The sequence below is a fragment of the Muscardinus avellanarius genome (assembly GCF_963383645.1).
Source record: "Muscardinus avellanarius genome assembly, chromosome: 8".
NCBI lineage: Eukaryota > Metazoa > Chordata > Mammalia > Rodentia > Gliridae > Muscardinus > Muscardinus avellanarius.
The window spans coordinates 89,334,123-89,355,613 of NC_137794.1; the positions used below are offsets into that span (position 1 = coordinate 89,334,123).

At 40.9% G+C, this 21,491-nt stretch overlaps 1 protein-coding gene across 1 annotated transcript in view; it reads left to right on the forward strand.

Annotated features, from left to right (window-relative positions):
* The window catches only part of PDE7B (phosphodiesterase 7B), a gene marked incomplete at both ends in the record, with an annotated part of 148,014 nt that extends 127,436 nt beyond the window's left edge, over positions 1–20,578 (forward strand). Inside the window, 5 exons of the mRNA XM_080700130.1 lie at positions 3,583–3,674; positions 9,130–9,274; positions 11,313–11,409; positions 15,290–15,370; positions 20,367–20,578. Of these exons, the coding sequence (XP_080556256.1) occupies positions 3,583–3,674; positions 9,130–9,274; positions 11,313–11,409; positions 15,290–15,370; positions 20,367–20,578 (627 nt within the window). The remainder of the gene's footprint in view (positions 1–3,582; positions 3,675–9,129; positions 9,275–11,312; positions 11,410–15,289; positions 15,371–20,366) is intronic.
* Positions 20,579–21,491: the final 913 nt, after the last annotated feature.

Here is a 21,491-nt window from a genome sequence, read left to right on the forward strand (position 1 = left end):
AACCAAAGAAATTCAAATAGGACTCTTTTCCTTTGAACAGTTTTTTGAACTTCTGCAGCTACTGGACTTGGGGGTTTGTGAGATTAAGTACTCAGTATCCCTTCAACAAATAATTACTCTTTTAGGTGGCGCTTAGATCACACACCAGAGCACAAAGATGAATAAGATATGCTCTCTGCTCACAGTCAGTCATGGATGGCAGAAGTTTTCAAATAGGCTACGTGTGCCTGTGGGGACACATGAAGACTTCTAAGGGGCACGCAGGCACGAGTAGAATCGATCTTCAGCTTCTTGAACTGACCTTCCTGGAATGTGCCTGCAAAGCAGCCAAACCAGTTCCACTTTTTCACCTGCCTTTCACCACTCTGTCTTCAATCGTCAGAAGAAAAGGCACAACACCAGGTGGACATGGTGGCTCATTCCTGTAACCTCAGTACTTGAGAGGCTGAGACAGGAAGATGTCAGGTTTCAGGCCAGCCTCAGGAACCTAGTGAGGTCTTCAGTAACTTAGTGAAACCCTGTTTCAAAATTAAAAAAAAAAAAAAAATAGGGCTGGAAGTATAGCTCAGAGGTAGGATGCCCCTGGCTTCAATCCCCAGTACCAAAAAAGAGGCCTTGTACCCATTTTGAATTATACTGCATATTGTCCCAAGTACAAAAGCATCAAAAGAACCACTAGGAATATTAAAAGAAATCTATACTCAAGGTACCATAATTCCTCCATCTGCCTCATAAATTGAAGCATCCCCAATAAAGTTGTTTTTGTAGAAAGGGAGGTACTTGGGATGGAAACCAAAGGCATCGTACCTCGGAGGTACAACCTCAGCTCCGTTTTACTTTTTCTATTTTAAAACAGAAAAAGTTGCGGAGGGCTTCGCCAAATTGTTGAAGTTGGCTGCATACCTTTGGTCCTCCAGTCTCAGCCTCTGAAATGTTAGGATTACAGGCATACACCACCACATCCAGCTAAATTTGTATTCTTAAGCATAATTGTTTTTTCAAAACTTGCCATATACGTATATTAGGGTCAATTAGCTACTGGCCACAACTGCCTGATAAGCTTGAAAAAGATTTAACATTAGAGCCTAATGTTAGGAAAATCTTTTACATTAAAATTTCAATCTAAGCCGGGCGTGGCGGCACACGCTTGTAATCCCCGCGCTTGGGAGGCGGAGACAGGAGGATCGGGCAGGTTGGAAGCCAGCTGCACTGGTTTAAGAGACCCTGTTTCCAAATAAAAATATAAAATAGGTCTGGGAGTATAGCCCGGAGGTAGAAGGGCTTCCAGGAACCCCAGTACCACCAATAAAAAATAAATAAATAATAAAATTTCAATCTAAATACTAGAGTGCCCCTGCTTCCAACATAGTGAAATCACACTTTTTAATGTAAAGACCCCCACAAGCACGTGCTCCTGTGCAATCATATATCTTACTGTCTTTTTTCTGAATCTGCTTTTAAGCTTATTCAATTTCCTTCCATTTTCCTGGTGCTCCTCTCCAAACATGGTCTCACCAGGGAATTTCCCAAGCCTCCTTGTATTCTGTCTTCAGGAAGAATATTAATGAAGATGCTAAGATGGGCTGGCATAAATAACCATGCTTAAGGCCATCCTCTGGACACTTTTGTTCAGCTCAACAGGGACATAGTGTCATTTATCATCAGGTCTTGTTACAGTTTTCTGGCCCCTTGAAAAACGCACATGAGGGCACTCATGTCCACATCTACTCGAATTAATCTTGCAAGTGAACCTCTGAGCTTCTAAATTAAATGTCACTGCAGGATTGAACATCTGTTACATCACACCAACCCATCACTCTCTGAACTCATAAATCCGTATGATCAAAACAAATCAGTGTGTTATTTCACAAACATTCTCCTTTGTTCTGTGTGTATCTCCTGCCCAAAAGGAGATAATGGATCAGTGGATGAAAGTAATAAAACCTCATCACTGGCTCAAACATGGCCAAGTGGCGAATAAAGAATAATGAGTCCTTGGTAACCAGAGAAAGGAGTACCGATGTGACAGCTTCTCCAGAGGGTAGCGGCAGAGCTTAGCCTCATCAAAGTCCTGGAGACGAATCATTGGCTGGATTTAGAACCAAGAATAGCTGCGGTTTTCTTGAGCTTGTATTTTCTAAAGGACTCCAGAATGTGTCATTCATGGAGGTTCCCTTTTCATTTGCTGAGGAAGTTAAGGGTTACACAGGTGGCTCAGATATACCAAGTGATACCCATCATGAACAGGTGGTTTAGCGTGCATATTTTCCCCTTGCTTCTTTCCTTCACTTTTAAGACTTTTGGTAAAATTGACATAAAATTTCCTACCTTAACCATTGGAAGTATGCAATTCAGTGGTATTAAGCACAGTCATTCTGTTGTGCAGACATAACCACCATCCATCTACAGAACTGAAACTCTGAACTCATTAAACAATAATGTCCATTCTCCTATGCTCTCAGACCCAGGTAACCACTCTGCCACCTGCCTCCATGATTGTGATTACTCTAGGTAACTCATGTAAGCAGAATCATACAGTTCTGCTCACTTCTAATGAATGTTATCTTATTGTATGCTTTGTAAATATATAATGAGACAAAAATGAATAAATAAAGACAGCATAAAAATTCCCTAGAGCTAAGAGGGGTTCTATTCTGTGTGTATGAAGTCAGTGATAAGTGTCTGACAATTAGAACAAAACACAATAAAAAAAAGAACAAAGCATGATAGACTGTAAGATATAGTTATTATTTAAGTGATTTGCTAAATGTTCATATGACAAGCATATTTATAATTAAAAATAATGTCAAAAAAGAGACTACACATAGTGGAGGTTCCCACAAGTCAAGAAATATCAAGATAATCAGACAAAAAATCAGTCATAGATTCCAACTCATAGACCTAGTGGACTAAGTACCAGGATTCTGATCATGAAGGTTTTGGACAGAGCTGCCGCCATGACGGTGTCCCCAAATATTGGTGTACATAAGAATTAATCACCACAAGCCTACTGAAGCCTACCGAATCAAAGCAGGATCGACCAGAGGAGTCTGACTATGTCACCAGTTGCCCTCATGGTTGATATAGGAGGTTGTTATGCCAATGTTGAGAGGCAACGGTCAGTGCAGTAGATAACAGCAGAAGTTGTAAGGCCTGCCTCTGCTCATTTTGCTAGATGATCTTGGATTATATTATGACCGTAGAGCCATTAATATCCATTTCTACCTGTTTTTAACTGCTTTGCTTTCTCTCCTGAACATTTAGTGTTACCTCATAGAACTACTGAGCACAGGGACAGAGGCAGGATTGAATGATGCTGGGGAAAGAGCCTCATTCAGCCCTATAGTGCAGGGGCCCCAGGGCCCTGCCCCTCTGCGCCCTAGTAAAGTCTTGAGGGTGGGCCTCTCAGTGGCTTTACTTTGAGTTTTTTGTGGTTGGTTTTTCTTCTCATCTGCCTCTGTGTCACCAAGGACAAACTGGCTGGAGGGGAAACGCTCCCGGTCACCAGGGAGCTGTATTTTGTGCGAAAGATCAGTATCTGGCTTCTTCCTCCTTTATAGGATTTGTTTTCTTTCTTCCTAGAATATGTCTGTGCTGGAGAATCATCACTGGCGATCTACAATTGGCATGCTTCGAGAATCAAGGCTTCTGGCTCACTTGCCAAAGGAAATGACGTAAGTGCTGCCGAAATGTAGCGGACTGAAGCGCGCGGAGTGTAGATAAGGCGGTTCTCGGGGTGTGTTGCCACCCTCTGCGTGAGTGGGGGGAGCCAGCCGCCCTTCCTGCCTGCACTCGCTTGCCCATCAGAGGAGAGTAGGTGTTAGTTACTGCAACCCAGAAACCAGAGTCTCTCGTGCTTTGAAAGGGCCTTGGATGGTCTGTGACCTGAAGTCAGGAGAAAGGACAATAAACAGCTCTCGGCTTTCACTCTCTTTACAGCACCTGCGCTCTGCCTTGCCAAACTCCTGTCATTTATGTTAGCAAAAGTGTCTTCCCATTTAGGTCCAAAGAGTAAATATTTGTCGAGAAGGAACACAGGAATTCTCCAGCTAGATTTGGGACTAGTTCAATGAAGTGTGTTTCATAATTGCCAGTCTTAGCAAAAATAGTAATTACACGTTCTTTTCTAAAATGTTTTTTGTTAAATAACTGAATTGGCCCCAGCAATATTTTTTCACCCTTCATTTGTCTAATGAATCTTGCATTGTAAACAGAATAGGAAATACTAGTTTCCTGGTCTACAGTCTGTCAGCCCCCGTATGTAGACCAAATCTTACCAAATCCAAGGCTAACCCAGTGCCTCTTCTTTTTCATGGTCCAAGAGAGCGGCTGAACTGTCATGCAAGGCCGCCGCTAATTCCAATCTGTTGAATGAAATTGTGCAAGAGTCAGAGGAAGTGGCAAAAAATAGATCAATATACCCTGCTTATTGACAAGCACATAACTTGAGGTCAAGATCTAGTGGCCTTTCCTCATAGGACTGGCAGGACGCTCTGGGGTTGCAGGTTTATTCCTGGCCCTCTGATACTATCTCATGCAGTTTCCTAAGTACCCAGAAGAATGTGGAATTTATAGGAGGAACTTCAGTCTTGATAACTTTTTAAATCCCTTCTAGAACCAAATAAAAACAGTCTTCATGCATGTTCTAAAAACATGTGCCTTTTACTGGAATAACAAAAAATAGCTAAAAATCTGAGCAAGAAATCAAGTAAAAAGGAGAAGAGGAAAAAGAAGTGACTGGGAGAGACAGAGAAAGAAAAGAAGGGAAAGAAGTAAAGAAGTAAAGAATAAAATAAAAGGGAAAAGAGAGGGAAGGACCCAGGGTGACCAGCCTTGTTCCCAATAATAGCAGCGTTAATCCTGCTTGTTAGTTAGTATTCATTTCCTGAGCTACTCCCACTCATCTTCATAAATTCCAAATAAAATACCACATGTTCATGGGTCTTTGTGAGACATCATGTTAAAATTTTCTTTTGCTCAAAGAATAATTGTTAAGCAATAATATATTTGAAAAGACTTTAGAACAAGAGTTAGGATGATCACCATTATCATAATTATCATTATCATGATTACTCCTTATAGTCTTATGCAAATGCTCTAAAGTCATTTTTCAGGTTTTTAAAAGCAAGACAGGTAACTGTGAAAATGAAGAAATATTGAGAAAAGCATTAGTTTGAGCCATACAAAGTTGCTGTTTTTGAGAGTCAAAAACAGTGTAATATGGGCAGTTTCATTTGGTTCAACCAGATATTGAGAAGACTTAACTGGTAATCCTGTCATCTGGGAATAACCTGGCTGATATATTGCCTTTTAGTCTTTTTGCAGTATAGCTACAATTTAACAAAATGGGGGATATAGTTTATAGTATATGTTCTGATATTTTTTACTTACTATACAGGTGTTTTTACATATCATTAAGCATGTTAAATTAAAATTATTTTTATGGGCTACTGGCCAAAAAGGTACCCAAAATGATTTAACTATTGCTTATTGTTTGGAACTCAGATGGTTTCCAATATTTTCTTAAACATATATTTTATCCCAAGCTCTGATATACTATTGTCTCAGAAAATATTTGGAATAGAAATTATTAACCTGAAAGGTCTGAATTTTTAAGGTGCTCATTGGATATTATCAAGTTGTTTTTCAAAAAAAGCTGTATCTACCTGTATTCCCATTTGAGTTATAAGAAAATCTACCAGTGTATCATCACCAAAATTGAGCTTCATCATAGTTTTCATATCTATAAATATAGCTATATATCATCATATTTAATAATTGCATCATATGAGAATATCAGGGCTTATTTAATCTCCCATTTAAGAATTTTTGTAATTTTTTTCCTTAAATTTTCAATTATTATAAACAATAAGTATCCTATAACATATATACTTATATCTGAACTATTACCAACAGAGAATGAGGTAGACCATTTTATTCACACTATCATCAATATTAGGTATTACAATCATTTGTTAATTCAGCAAATTACTTAGCAGTTACTTTTAATCCTCTAATAAAAATAGGAGAAAAAGTATCACATAGATGTTTTAATTTACTTTTTGTTATACTAAGAATATTTAAGATTACTTCCTATTTTGGAAGCATTTATATATCTTTTATGAGCTATCTTATACAAATATTTTTAATGTTTACAAATAGATAAAAGATGTGTTTCTAGCTTATTAAAAACAGATGGTGAGCCAGGTGTGGTAGTGACACCTGTAATCTCAGCATTTGGGAGGCTGAGACAGGAGGATCGTGGTTCGAAGACAGCCTCAGCTACTACTTAGTAAGGCCCTTTGCAATTCAGTGAGAGCCTGCTTCAAAATAAAGAATACAACAAAGGCTGGGGATGTAGCTCGGAGCTAGAATGCCCCTGGGTTCCATCCCCAGTACCACAAAAAATAATAATAATAACACACACACACACACACACACACACACACACACACACGGTGGAACTATAAAGCTTCTAGAGTATAATGTAAGAGACTTTTCCATTAAAGTTGGGAATGATAAATAGAAGGAAAAAACTTAACCAAATTTTTTAAAAGTTTTAGATTAAGCCACATTAAAAATTAATTATTAGCCGGGCATGGTGGTGCAAGCTTATAATCCTCATTCTTGGGAGGCTGAGACAGGAGGATCGCACAGATTCAAGCCAGCCTCAACTACTTAGTGAGGCTTTCCTCAACTTAATGAGACCCTGTTTCCAAATAAAATATAAAGTAGGTCTGGGAGTATAGCCCAGAGGTAGAAAAGCACCTGGGTTCCACCCCCAGTACCACAAAAAAATTAATTCTTCTTTTCATCCAAAGACATCATAAAGAAAAAAGAAAGACAAGCCAAAAGAAGAAGATATTTGCAATATGTAACTGACAAAAGACCAGTATTTAAAATATATATGTAGAACTCTTAGAATCAATAAGAAAAAGGGAGATAAGCTAATTGAATAATAAAGACTAGATTAGAAATTTTGTGAAAGAGTATATATATATATATATATATATATATATATATATATATATATGTCCAGTAAACACATGAAAACATGTCTGGCTTCAGTAGAAACCAAGAAAATTCGTATTTAAACTACCAGTTGTGTGACATATTCATCAGATTTACAAAAAAAATGAAAATGGTAAGACTGTAGAGCAAGGAGAATCTCATCGATTACTAGGAAGGTAAATGTATATAATGATTTTGAAAATCATTGGCAATATCTAGTAAACCAGAGCTGAACACACCCTGATCCAGTCATTTCCTTCTTGAATATACTCTAGAAAAATGTCTGCACATGTATGACAGGAGGAATAGAAAAATGTTTATTGTGACATTTTTCATAATAGTCAAAAACTAGAAACAGCTCAAATGCCATCAAAAGTAGAATAGAAGCCAGGTGTGGTGGCACACACTTGTAATCCCAGTACTTGGGAGGCCGAGACAGGAGGATTGCTCAGGTTTGAAGCCAGCCTCAACTACTAAGTGAGGCTTCTCAGCAACTTAGTGAGACCCTGTAGGTCTGGGAGTGTACCCCGAATGTAGAAAGCCTCTGGACAAAAAAAAAAAAAAAGGTAGAATAGAACACCCTAGTTTCAATCCCTAGTACCAAAAGAAAGTAGAATTAAACACTGTAGTATATTCATACACTGGAATTAATATAATAATGGAAGTAGAAGAACTATTACCTACACATTAACGTAGCATAATTGTAAACTAAAGAAGCAAGACATGAAATAATACACACCATGTAACAAAAGTGGCAAAAGTCATATTGTTTAGACATGCATGCACAGATAACAAATTATTGTGATTATTATAAAATCATTAAAGCAAAGAGCAAGAGAGTGGTTACTTCAGGCTTGGGGAAGAAGGACGTAATGGGAGAGGCAGTGGGGCTCAACTAGGATGCTGGCAGGTAATGGTCTTGACCTGGGTGGTGATGCCCAGGCACACACATCATATTTAGTCATTAAACTATAAGTGTGTGCTCTATGCATTCTATGGAAATATACTTCATTTCTAAAGGTGAATTTCAAAAGTAGTTATGGATTCTGCCTTCCACTCATGACTTTCTACTTATGAAATAAGGTTTTACCTTTATTTTTACAAAATATCCCATTTCCCTGATACTGTTTATTGACTAATATATCTCTTACCCATTGGTTTGGAGTGGTGTCTTAATCATCCTATTTCTTCTTTAAGTTTCACTATGTTTTTCTGGCCTATTTTTGTACTGTTACTAGATCTTCCTTCCCAGCTTATAATACCAGTCACTATCACTCTTATCACTATTGTTACCACTACTATGCCCTTTTCTCACTCACTGAAAATGGCCTGGTATGGCGGCACACACCTGTAATCCCAGTCAGTGCTTGGGAGGCTGAGACAGGAGGATCACAAGTTCAAGTCCAGACTGAGCAACTTAGCAAGACCTTGTTTTAAAATAAAAAGTAGGGCTGAGGGTGTAACTCAGAAGATCAGAGGTAGGACGCCCTGCCCCTAGGTTCAATCGTGAGCATCATAAAAAATAAACCTTAATGTTAGAACTACTTTGAACTCTCTAAAAAGCACAACCTGAATGCCTGTGATTCTTAAGTCTTTTTTAAATCTATTTTTTTTTCACTCTCAGGATTGAAACCAGGGGCATTCTTCCTCCAGTCTACACTCCCAGTCCATTTTTGTTTTTATTTTGAAGTTGCTAAGGCTGGCCTTGAACGCGCAATCTTCCCGTCTCAGCTTCCCAAGTACTGGAATTACAGATGTGCACCACCACCGTGCCCAGCTCTGCAAGCCTTTATACGTCCTCCTTAAAGCATGCATTTCTATTTGGCTTGCAGCACCCCCTTTCCCCACCAGTAGGAACCATAGGATTGGGTAAAATTCCACAACCTTGTTCACCTGGTTTCAATTGCTCTGTGCAGCTCTAGCCTCTCTCCCGTCCGAGGACAAGAAACCAGTCTTTGGCTGTGAGGGACTGGGCCCCTGTGTACTGAATAGAATCAAAGGCACAGAAATGAGATTACAAGCCACCTGACAATCAGGGAATCATTCTCCTCAAAGGGATTTGCTGTGTGTGTGTGTGTGTGAGTGTGTGTGTTTTTCTCTTTCATCTTGTGGATGCAGACAGGATATTGAACAGCAGCTGGGCTCCCTGATCTTGGCAACAGACATCAACAGGCAGAATGAATTTCTGACCCGATTGAAAACTCACCTCCACAATAAAGACTTAAGGCTAGAGGATGCGCACGACAGACACTTTATGCTTCAGGTAAACAACAGCAACAAAAGCCATTAGCCTTGCTTAGTAAAAAAAAAAAAAAAAGAAAGAAAGAAAGAAAGAAAAAAAAGAAAAAGAAAAAGAAAAGAAAAAAAGAAGGAAGAGAAAAAACACTCAGGGGCATGATCAATAATTTTAGCACATTTGAGGAGTTATCTCACATGGTATAAGTCAAAGTAGTGACCTACTTTATTAAAAGCTTTGAGACACATGAAATTGTTAAGTGGTTTCCAAGCAAGCAAAATCTCAGTTTCGCATCAGTAGGTTGATAATATCTCACTTTTCTTTGTTCGGTAACTGCTTCACCACAAATTAGCCCTGCTGGAAGTTTGCATGCAGACAGGCTTTACCACTTTTTACTTTTTTATTTTTTTTTTCGTGCTGTGCTGGGATCAAGCCAGGAGGGCCCCATGCATGCGAGGCAAGTGCTCTACCACTGAGCTACACCTCCAACATGAGCATTTCCCTCACTTTTTAGCTTTCTGTAAAATTGACCAGTGTGATACTGTGCCGTTTTAAAAGACTATTTCTCTAGTGGAAAAGTATATTATGTTAATTATGGATGTATTGGCAAAATTTAAAAAGCAAGTCGCTTTCTAAAATCTACTTAAGTAGATTTTGCTTTACTTCTTTTTACTACCTAAACCCCCATTTTTATCTGAGACTTTCCATCTATAGATACCAATAAATGTTTTCACCTTTAATTGAATTGGATCTAGCCCAACCCTTTCTGCTACTCTGTGGCAAAAAGCCACTTATGATGTGAGGACAAGAGGTAGAGGGGACCTTGGACCTGGTATCCAAACCAGAGCCTTCTTGATTTTACCTGTTCCCTTGCCCTTGCCTTCCTTCTTTCCTTTTGTTAAAAAAAAAAATTAAAACAAACCCTGGACTCATCTAGCTAGATCAACTTTGACCAGGGAGCTGGAGACTGTGCAGTCTTTCTCATTCCAGGCCTGCATGCTACCCTCTGTGGCTATGCCCAGGGCTCCACCTCTGCCAGCAAACACCCTACTCCCAGCTGTAGAGCATGGCTCTCTCCTCCTCTCCTCCCAAACTAGTTTGCTAGTGCCTGAGCGCTTAACTATGAACCAGGTGTTTGAGTCAAGCTGCATTGCAAGTACCTTTGATTGGCCTACGTGCTTGCATTTCAAAAGCAAGGCCTGCTAATTCAAATGAATCCCATAACCTGCAGAAGACTTCTGCCCTTACCTGCTCCAATATGTACTGGTGTTCCCACTAACCAGGAAATAAACAACCAGATTTGTACCTTAGAATAACCCAAGGTTCTCCCAGACCCCAGCTAGCTGTTCTGTGATCCTAAGACTGTGGGCCAAAACAATGGATACTGTTGACGGGCAGGTCTCTTGGCAACGTGTCTTGTAGCAGTAATGGTCAAAAGGGAGGCTCTACTTGTCTAGATATTCAAGGTAATCCCCCTAGGGCCATCACATATACAAAAGGTGGCACTCCAGGTCCAGAGATGTGAGGTAAGCCAGGAAAGCCCTGAGATCATTGTGCAAACTCATCACTCCTTGATTTGATATGAGTGCCCTGGCTATCAGTCTGCACTGACTTACACATGCAGACACAGGCACATAAATGCAAACATGCATAACTTAAGTGATGTGTGGAATCAGCCGGCATGAGAGTGAGTTCCACATGATCTCACTTGAGCCTGGTCGGGGGCCCTACAGCCACCCTGCCTGCAAGGGGTGGAGCAGCAGAAGGAGCCAGGCCATGGTTCTCCTTGACCTCCCCATCCCAGGTCTCCTCCAGGAAACTCTGTGTCCTCAGACAGAGGCTCTTCTCTCCTTCTCGACTCTATCAAGTGGGAGTTCTGAACGGAGGGTTTGTGGAGTCATGAATAACTTCTTTTGCCCAAAGACACAGTCAGAAGGGCCCTCCGTGAATATGGTCCCAGTACTATGAGGCAGACTGGCAGGCTCAACCGGCTCTTTGGCTTGGGGAACATCTGCAACTGTAGGGTCATCTGCTGACGATCTCTCCCTGCCCTGTCACTTCTCAGATCGCCTTGAAGTGTGCTGACATTTGCAATCCTTGTAGAATCTGGGAGATGAGCAAGCAGTGGAGTGAAAGAGTCTGTGAAGAGTTCTACAGGCAAGGTTAGTGGTGACCCAGCAAGCCGGCTCTCACTGCCCGTCTCCTTTCAGGCACTTGGCCTAATAAAATAGGAAATGGCTAATCTATCATGACATTTGTTCTTGCATCAAGTCTTATTATCCTAACCTCTATCTCTTTAACTTGCTGACAAGCCACCCAACCATTTTGTGGGGAAAAAAAATTTTTAATAACCAAGGTTGATTTACTATGGAAGCAGGTAGTAACAAAGCACTACATAAATGAACAAAACCAAGAGATACAGAGAGAGACAGAGACAGAGACAGAGCATTCTTCTGTGGATGTAATAAGAGGGGTGGTTTGGTTTGTGCCCTGACTTTTATTTTTAATGAGCAGAGCAGAGCCTAAAGGCTAAGTGCCACTTGGGGTCAATGTCTTCCATCAGACAGAAGGACCTAAATCCTTTGTATGCCTTCCTCTCGCTTTCTTAAACAAAACTAGTAACAAAATGGAACTCAAACACTGAGTTCATCCTTCGAAATCTAGTTTTGACACTGAGGCAGAAGAAATCTGCAGTGGAAAGATGAACGGCCCTGCAATCGGGGTCTACTTTTTCAAAAAGTAACCTTCTTCAGAACTGGGGCACTGATCTGGCAAGCAGGATCTGGGCGGAGCATCCGTCTTGAAAGCCAGCGCTGTTTCTTCAGGCTGGCGTCGGTGTTCAGGGTGTTTGTCCAGGCTTCAGGGGTGCCCTGGTGCTGGTGACAGGATCAGGTTTGAGAGGCTGAGAACAAACAGAGCTTGAAGTGTCCCACATACCAACTCTGTGGGGAGGTCACACAGCAACAGTGAGCCTTTGGAGAAGGCTTCGTTGAAAGACGTGTCAGTGACATCATGGTGGGCCCAAAGACAGAAGACAAAGGACAGAGTTCATGTGGGGCCAGAAGGATCTGCTCACCCTCTCTTTCACTCAGAATAAAAGTGCTCATGTAGCTCCTGCAACACCGTTTAATTCCACTTGAATTGAGTGTGTTTGGACATCAAAAGCTCAGTTCTTGTTGCTCATGTTATAAAATCTCCAGCGAGGGCAAAACAAGAGGAAACTGGAGCAAAGAGGTTTTATGCTTGGTAGGATAATTACTTTCTTTACTTTGTGATATGTAAACTATTGAAATAGCAGTGACGGGGACTAGGATCTGCACCCTTGGAAATCAAACAATGGGACAGAGAAAATATTCTACTCTGTCCCACCTGGATTTCACTCAGTCATGTGCTACCATTGGCGTGGATTATGTTTTAGCAATTTCACCTGCTCATCCAGCATCTTATTCAGAATCTCAGCAACTGAGAGCAGGGAAAGTCTCTTTGGCAGATAAGCAGGCCCATGGAGTTAGTGAATCAAAGTTAACTAAGTGGAAGAAATGGACTCAGTCAAGAAAGATAATCTATACCATCTCTCTGCAAAACCTGTCCCAACAATATAGATAGATGATAGATGATAGATGATAGATATATATTGATATATATGAATATGTGTGTATATGTATGAATATATATGTATACTAAAATGGGAAAACATAGAGCATTTGTAGCTGTGATCTCTAAATGTGATCTTTCACACACTTTGCTCTAGAGTGTGTCCTGGTAGAGGAAGAAGCAGAGAGAGCAGATCAGGTCCTGAATACACTCATGGTGTAGCAGAAGTGCTGCCTGTTTTGAGAAGCAAAGACCAAACTTTCTGGTCATCCAAACTGTCTGAGTTCCACACTGAAAATATTTTTAATTATTTAAGTATTGTTTTGATTAATCCTCTTTTGGGTTTCAGTTTAGGATTTGGACTCAAATCCCAACTCATTCCAGCCCGTTCATGACAGACAGACTTCTACAAACTGCCAATAGTCCTAGACAAAGTATCTTTAATGTGATTTATGATACTGATCAAAGGAAATCTTTTAAAATCAAGGTTGAAGACATGGGGAGAAATAAAAATGAGATCCTATGAATTAAGAAAAGTATTAGATTCTCAAAACAGAAATTGGGATACCAAAAAGTACACACTTTCCCCCCTGCCCCTCAATACTACCAGAATTTCTGTCCTATTATGCCCATGAATTGATGGCTCCTCAATCAACCTAGTTTCCCAAAAGCTTTTATCAAACATCTTCTTCCAACCTTGTTTATTTCTCAGCAAAACTAATTTTCTTATTTAAAAAAAAGCCCCCCTGGGGATGTTATTATGATTGATATAAAGAAATATTAGTTATTTTCTGTTCTGTACCCTCAAAATACTAGTCATCAAAGTTCCTGGAGGGGAAAAACTACTTGATTTTTCTCTTTGTATTTTGTATATTGATTGGCAAATTACTGGAAAGAGCCAGTGTTTTATACATGCCTATTGCAAAAGTGAAAGAATAAATAATCTAACTGAATGACCTCTAGTGACAAAGGTCACAGGGAAAGATTTAGTTCTGAATAAGGTGGGATTTGGGTTGGATATTCAAGAATGTGTTCTGCTCTACACTTTCCCATGCAGCCACGTTCAGCTATGTAAATTTAAATTAATTAAAATTTAATAAAATTATGCCGGGCATGGTGGCTCAAGCTTGTAATCCCCGGGTTTGGGAGGCTGAGACGGGAGGATCGCAGAGGTTCAAAGCCAGCCTCAACTACTGAGTGAGGCTCTCAGCAACTTAGACTCTATTTCCAAATAAAATATAAAATAGGTCTAGGAGGATAGCCCGGAGATAGAAAGCCTCTGGGTTCCACCCCAGTACCACCAAAATAATAATAATAATAATAATAATAATAATAATAATAATAGTAAAATAAAATTTAATAAAATTAATACGTTAGTGTTAGTTGTATTAGTCATGTTTGAAAGAGCTACCAGAGTGGGCAGTGCAGAGAACATTTCTGCCATTGAGAAAGTCCTACTGGGGAGAGCTAAACTAGAAGGAATGGAAGAGGACAGACAACCTGCGTGAGGGAGCTTCCCCTGCTCTGTAGATCAACTCGGTCTCACAGAATGTGAGGCCTGTGCAGCCCCTGCACACCTGCCTAGAGTGAAGAACGTGATAGGTGTCATCACAGAAAGTGCACTTAGGATGACATATATAGTGGGTGTGGAAAGAAGACTGGAGGCAGCCAATTAGCTAAAAAGAAAAAATTAAGAACAAGTTATTAAAAAACCCGAATAGAGTGAAAGGGAGAGACAAGGTATTCTAAGACAGGAAGAAACAGGATTGAATGCCTGGAGAGAGAGGGTGAAGGGAAGAGAGAAATCATAGATGCCTCCTCCAGTGTGTGCAGCTTGACTGAAAAATCCACTAATCATAGAAATGTGCAGAGGACTGGAGCGGGTGGTAGGAAAATTCGTTTCAACACCAAATGGTGTCCTGCCTTATCTCTAAGTTATTTTGTTGCTTTAGACTGAGGTGCTCCTCAGATGAGATCTTCCTAGTCCTCCTAACCCATTTCCTTCCTATATATTGTTCCTGGTTGTCTTCAGTTAAAAACAGACTAGACAACAAGAACCTGTTTCCTCAACATGTAAATTAAAGCCAGAACTTTTTTTATTTCATGTAAGAAAATGTCCTATTCGCTGTTCCGTTGTTTGTATAGGAACAAACAACAGTTTGTTCGAAACAAATAACACTTTGTTGTTGTTCAAAAGGAATCTATTTCCAGGGCTTCCCTGTTTCCAAAGAACCCATTATAAATGGCCATTGACACCTTGATGTTTTAAATTTTCAAGCAAGCTACCAGAATAAGGGAAAAGATGCTTGTGCTAAAGGGCTCCTAATGATAACCAACCAGGGAACAGTAATCTCCAAAAAAACTTCTTCCAACAAGGGTCACTAGAACTATTGACACATGGTTTATTAATTCTGCATGACCAACATGTTTCTTTTTCTTTCTTCTTAGGTGACCTTGAACAGAAATTTGAACTGGAAATCAGTCCTCTCTGTAATCAACAGAAAGATTCAATCCCTAGCATACAAATTGGTGAGTTGAATTCCATGTCCATCTGAAATGAATAATTGGGCATCCCTGCCAAGGATCATGAAGGAAGGATCTACACATGGTTTTCCAGTGATCAGCACTGGAAGTCTGAATGGCTGAGTCCAAATAAACACCTTATCATGACAGATCTACTAGATAATTCCCAATTGGGAAATTATGAAAAACAGGACAAAAGCTTTGTTATAGAAGCTTATCTAACTTGTCACTAAGTTATAGTGTTAATGTTTTTGTTTAGAATATAATCAAAAGCAAACGGAGAAGAGCAAAAGTAACAAGAATCAACTATTCACAACCTCTTCAGGGTCTGAAGGTGAAGAGTAAGCAGAACAGGACTTTAGGACCTTTCCGATGTGAATCCCTATCCCTCACCCTTGATACTCACTTCCAAAGGCCCAGTCCCCACACCTAAGCTCCTAGAACCCTACTGTCTTGTGGACTGGGGTTCCATATTTCTCTGTTCCCCACTTCAAAACTTATTTTCAGTCTCATTCTTTTAATATTACACACTCTTTAAAGAGTCATCGTGGAAAAATGTTAAAGTTTAATGTCCATGCATCCAAAATAATTTTATTTTAATTGCATTATGTATAAGATCAGTAAGCAAATCAAATGGTGGAAATTTTCACTACTTTAGTAAGAATTTCTGTCACACCTTAAAATATTCTATTAATTTCATCTACATTTAAAGCAAGCCTTACTTTTCTTTGTAGTTCCCTTCCATTGAAATCAAATATAAAACTTTAACTCTTTTCCTTATACACTCTGACCCTGATATGTAGCAGTTTCTGTTTTTTACCTGTTTCCAAACCTTGGGCAGCTTAATGCATTTGCAGGGCTGCAGACTTCTGCAAGGCTCAGAGCTTAACACCTGGGCATTGGGAGGGAAGAGGGCATCTAAAAAGATCAGCTGAAATTGAAGAAAATCAGAGCCATTTAGAACGGTATGCTGGCAACTGCAGAGGGTCAAATCCGATCCACAGTCCCACAAGAGAGTCCTAAAGTCATCCTCAGGAGACAGAAACTAAGTAAACCCAGCTTTGAAGATTTGAATGGAATTATGCAAGTATTCAAATAGGCATGTTAGAATTATGAGAGTAAGGATGATCCATCTTTTTGCAAGTTGCCTTTAACACTGTTATATCATTTTCACAATTAAATTAATTCCTCCACCCAAAAATGGGAGGAGGCTATAAGAAATAGGACACAGGGCAGATGGCAATTCAGAATTTGGGGGAGGAGTGAAGCATCAGCAATAGAACACAGTCCGGGCATCCCCTGGTCCAGATCCATCCTGTCACACGCCTTAGCCATCTGCAGATGCACTACCTGATCCTGAGACACAGTGTCCAACTCTGGGCTACAAAAGTATTTTAGATTTAATTTTAAAGAACTTGAGAATTAATGACACTCTGAACAACACACACATACACACACACACACACACACACACACACACACACACCCCAAACGAAAACATTTGCCAGACAGGCCTGATTTCCCAGATTCGTATCCTGTTGTTGCCATGAGAACACACTTATTTTGTCATATCAGATGTCCTGATTTTCAGCTCAGGAAAATGTGGTTACCATAGATACCTCTTTTAAAAATGGGATGAGGGTTGAGTGAATAGGGAAATCCCACAGATGTTCCACCAGCACACCAATAATCAAGAGACAGGAATGGTGATTAGAACATGGCTCACACACACTCCATACATCTTTCTCTGTCTCTGGTCCACATCAGTCAGCTCTTCTCGAGTTCAGAACTGGGGCGTATGACAATGGGAAATCAGAGGTAAACAAATAGATAAACAGAGTCTAATGGCTTCGCAGGACCGTCCCTGCAGAGACAACAATTTTTCCATTGGGTCCTAAGTAATGCAGCTATTTCCTCTGTCCCAACTCACCTCTGAATGAAAATGTCTCCTCTTTTTCCCATCCTAATCCAAAATGAGAATGTTGTGAGTGCAGTTGTCAGCTAGGGTTAGATCTGATTTTCTATTGAAGTAATTCATATGTGCCCAAGGAGAACTGGGACTTAATAGCCCCTCCCACACGGACACTCCTCCTTTTTCTCCACCAAATTCTGCATTTTTAACCAGGAGGTATTGAATGGAATGGTTCTCTAAGTGGTGAATCTTTAGAAGAATGAAGACGAAGAGGTTTTCCATGTCCACCCTGAGGCCACATCCCTCCCTCCCCACCCCCACCCCTCCAGGAGGACCCTACCTGGGCAAAGTCAGCTCCTCCCTGCAGAAGAGAGGTTGGCAGCATACACTGACGCAACAGGTTTCCACATGCAAAAATGGGGAAGCCTTCCTTTAGCTGAAAAACTGCCTTGTGGTGTCTATTTTGACTTTACCATTGCTTTCCTATCTCCTGCAAGAAATCTGTATATCAGTGAGGTATAAATACAAATGTATAATTATAGGGTAACTTCAGGAAGAAAGTGGGTTTTGGATTGCTTGTTTGTTTGTTTTTAATGTTGGAGTTTAAAATATTGGATTTGTCATGAGTGGTGGCACACACCTGTAATCCCTGTACTTGGGAGACTGAGAAAGTAGGATAGCAAGTTTGAGGGCAGCCTCAGCAAGTAGTGAGATTCAACAACCTAGTGAGATGCTGTTTCAAAACAAACGATGAAATTGGGCTGAGGGGTATGGCTCAGAGGTAGAATTCCCCTGAGTTCAATCCTCAGTACCGCCAAAAAAAAAAGCTGGATTTGTAACTTTGCTGCACTTAAGAGAACTTGATAAATATTCACATTTCAAACTTTAGAGTAGTATCATTTTTGCAAACTATCTTTCTAGAAATCTAATATCTCATCTTTTAAGGTAAAAGACATTAGAAATTAGATATAGAGATTGTGGTAGAAATGAAGAAAATTCAAGAATATCAAGCAAAATTGGAAATGTTTATTTGCTGACCCCTATTTAACTTATCAAAATGACAAATACAGACATAAAGCCACTTAGGCTCCTCCTTGAGTCCAAGTTACCTAAAATGCTCTCGCAATATTTTGTGCAAGATGAGATAATGCAGAAATGTACAATAATATGTCACACTGCAGCATCTTTCCCCCATCTTCCTAGCATCCCCAAAGGCCAAATGTCTGCTACTTGTTCAGTAAAACGATGATCAAATCAAGCCTTATAATTCACAGGCCTGTAAACATCCAAATTAGTCATTGGGAATTTTTATTTATGCTGAAAACATTTCCCTTTTCTCCACACATTTACATTTCAAGAAAATAAAATGAAACCCAAATAACTCCCAGTTTGTGACAGTTCCAAAAAATTCCAGCCTACACTAAAAGTTATCTTTGCTTAACAACTCATGTTTAATATGGAAAAGTGGTTAGCAGCAAAGCATGATTAAAAGGTGACAAGTCTCCAATCATTCAGAAAACAGTTGCAAACAAAATAGTCTAATGAGCATGGTGGCGCACACTTGAAATCCCAGCATTCAGGAAGCTGATATAGGAGAACTGTGGTTTGATGACAGCCTCAGCTACTTAGTGAAGTCCTTTGCAACTCAGTGAGAACCTGTTTCAAAATAAAGAATAAAAAATTAGGCTGGGGGTGTAGCTCGGAGGTAGAATGCCCCTGGGTTCCATCCCCACCCCAGTACCACTAAAAAAAAAAAAAAGTAGTCTAATTGTCAAGCCACCTTCTGTAGTCCTTAAAGTAGGGCTTCTTTGCAGGTAAGAATCTGTATTGAAAATGAACGTTCCCCGATGTAGTTGTTTAACAAAATTGAAATCAAGACAAAACGATAAAATGATAATCTTGAAAAAAATATCGCTTAGGGTAAACTCTTCAAGGGGTGAATCGGTGACGGGCTCCTTCCTGATCCTTCGTGCCCCCTGGGCCTGCTGACCTGCCCGCCTGCATTCTGGCGCACACTCTTTGTTTTTTAACTTTTTATGGTGCATTGTAGTCTTACATCTTAATGGGATACAAGATGGTAGAGGCATACATGCACACATCACCCAATTAGCCCTTACCCGATTCCCACCCATTCCCTCCCCCTCCCTCCTTCCCATGCTTGGCTTAGTGATCGACTTTGATGTGTTTGTTAAAGTCCATCATGTGCTTTAGAGAGTTTCCCTCTTTCCCCCTCCCATCCCCTCAGGTCGCCTTATTTGCTCATCTATAGGATCTCCTTCTTCATCTAGAGTTCCTCCTATGACCCATTTCTCCCTAGCTTTCGCATATTAGGGAGAGCATCCAGTCTTATTTTTTGTGACTGACTAATCTCACTTAGCATAATGTCCTCCAGTTCCATCCATTTCCCCGCAAATGGTGTAATTGCACTTACCTGGCAGGGGAGGCACCATGATCACGAAGGTGGTTTTCCCAGGGCGAGGCTCATCTATTGCACACTCTTTTCCGGTTTGCTTGTTCTATTATCCCTCTGCAAGTAGTAGCAGCCAGTGCTTATGGAGTGTTCAGTTTGCACCAGGAGCTTTTAAGCATTTCCCATGTGTCAAGTTGTTTAATGGAAGAAACACCCTATCTATTTAGCATTTTTCCCAGCTCCTCTTCACATAGGAGGAAACCGAGGCACCAGGAGTTTAAGTGCCAAGCCTGGCGCTCATGCTCCTAGGCTCAGGGTGGTGACCAGATCTTTTATTTTATTTATGTATTTATTTATTTATTTATTTATATTGCAGTAACGGGGATGGAACCCTGGGGCCTTGTACCTCCGAGATACACCTCCAGCCTAAGTTTTTAGTCTTTTTAGTTTTGAAACAGGGTCTCACTGAGTTGAAGGGCCTAGCTAAGTAGGTGGAGGCTGCCCGAGAACCGCGATCCTCCTGTCTCAGCCTCCCGAATGTTGAGATGCCAGGCGTGTGCCACCAGATCTTGTTGGCCATCCCTTCCCTTCCCGGGCCGGGTACACGTGGTGCTGTGGGCCCGGGCTGTGCTTAGGCAGGAGGAGGACTGGGTTTGACACTCTGACCTTGCCCGTTCCAGGTTTCATGACCTACATCGTGGAGCCCCTCTTCCGGGAATGGGCCCGCTTCACCGGCAACAGCTCCCTGTCGGAGAGCATGCTGCGCCACCTGGCCCACAACAAGGCGCAGTGGAAGCGCCTGCTGTCCACGCAGCCCCGGCGCCGGGGCAGCGCGGGCGGCCCGGATCCGGGGGTCCAGGCCGCGGAGGGCGCGGAGGGGGACCACCCCTAGGACCGCGCCAGGACCCGAGCATCCTCCCGGAGGGCCCGCCCGCACCCTGCGAATGCTCCTCCCACCGACTGCCTCCCCTCCTCCTTCCAAGTGTACCGAAGCCATGGGTCACCTCTGCATTAGTTGCGGATACGCGGACTCGGTTCAGTACCGTGGGAGCTGACTGCGGGGCAGGGAGCTCCCAAGGAGAAGACCGCAGTCCAAAGAGGTGCTTTTCTGCCACGCCCGGCTGCAGCTGGGAGTCCAGGGGAGTTAAGGGTTTTTCGGTGACTGCTGATCTGCGTGACAAAAACACCAGCATATTTGGAACTAATACCAAGGATACTGGTCTTAAGTGCCAGGGCACAAAAGCGAGCGGGGGAGAAAGTACCTTCTATTTTAATAATAATTATTATAAAAAATAATAATAAATCTTTTTAACTTTTATATTTTATTCACTAGACAGTGGATCTAAAACTTTGGACTCAGATTTCTCAGTGTACCCAAACCTGAGCAAGGGGGTTCATTGTTTTCTAACTGACTTTATGCCACTTTGGGTCAGAGATTTGGCATCTTCTCAATTTAAGAAAACGCAGCGTTTCCCATCCATCTGAGGAAGGTGCTGTACAGTCCATTCCTTTGCACCATTAGCCAATCTGTCTTTTATGGATTCAGTGGCCTGTTTATATCCACACGTGTACATTCTCTGTAAATACAAAGCGCTACTGATTCCCATGCCAAAATACATGAGTATTATGGGATTGCTACCTGTATAAACAATGGCACTGTGAACAGAATGCTGTTAGTTTTAATACAAGAGAATGCATTTGTAAATATGGTATAGAGTTTATTAATATACTATTGTTTGCAGATAAAGGCCTTAACTTTAAACATCTTTCATCTTCTGAAAGCTGCCCAACTTAAATCCTCACAG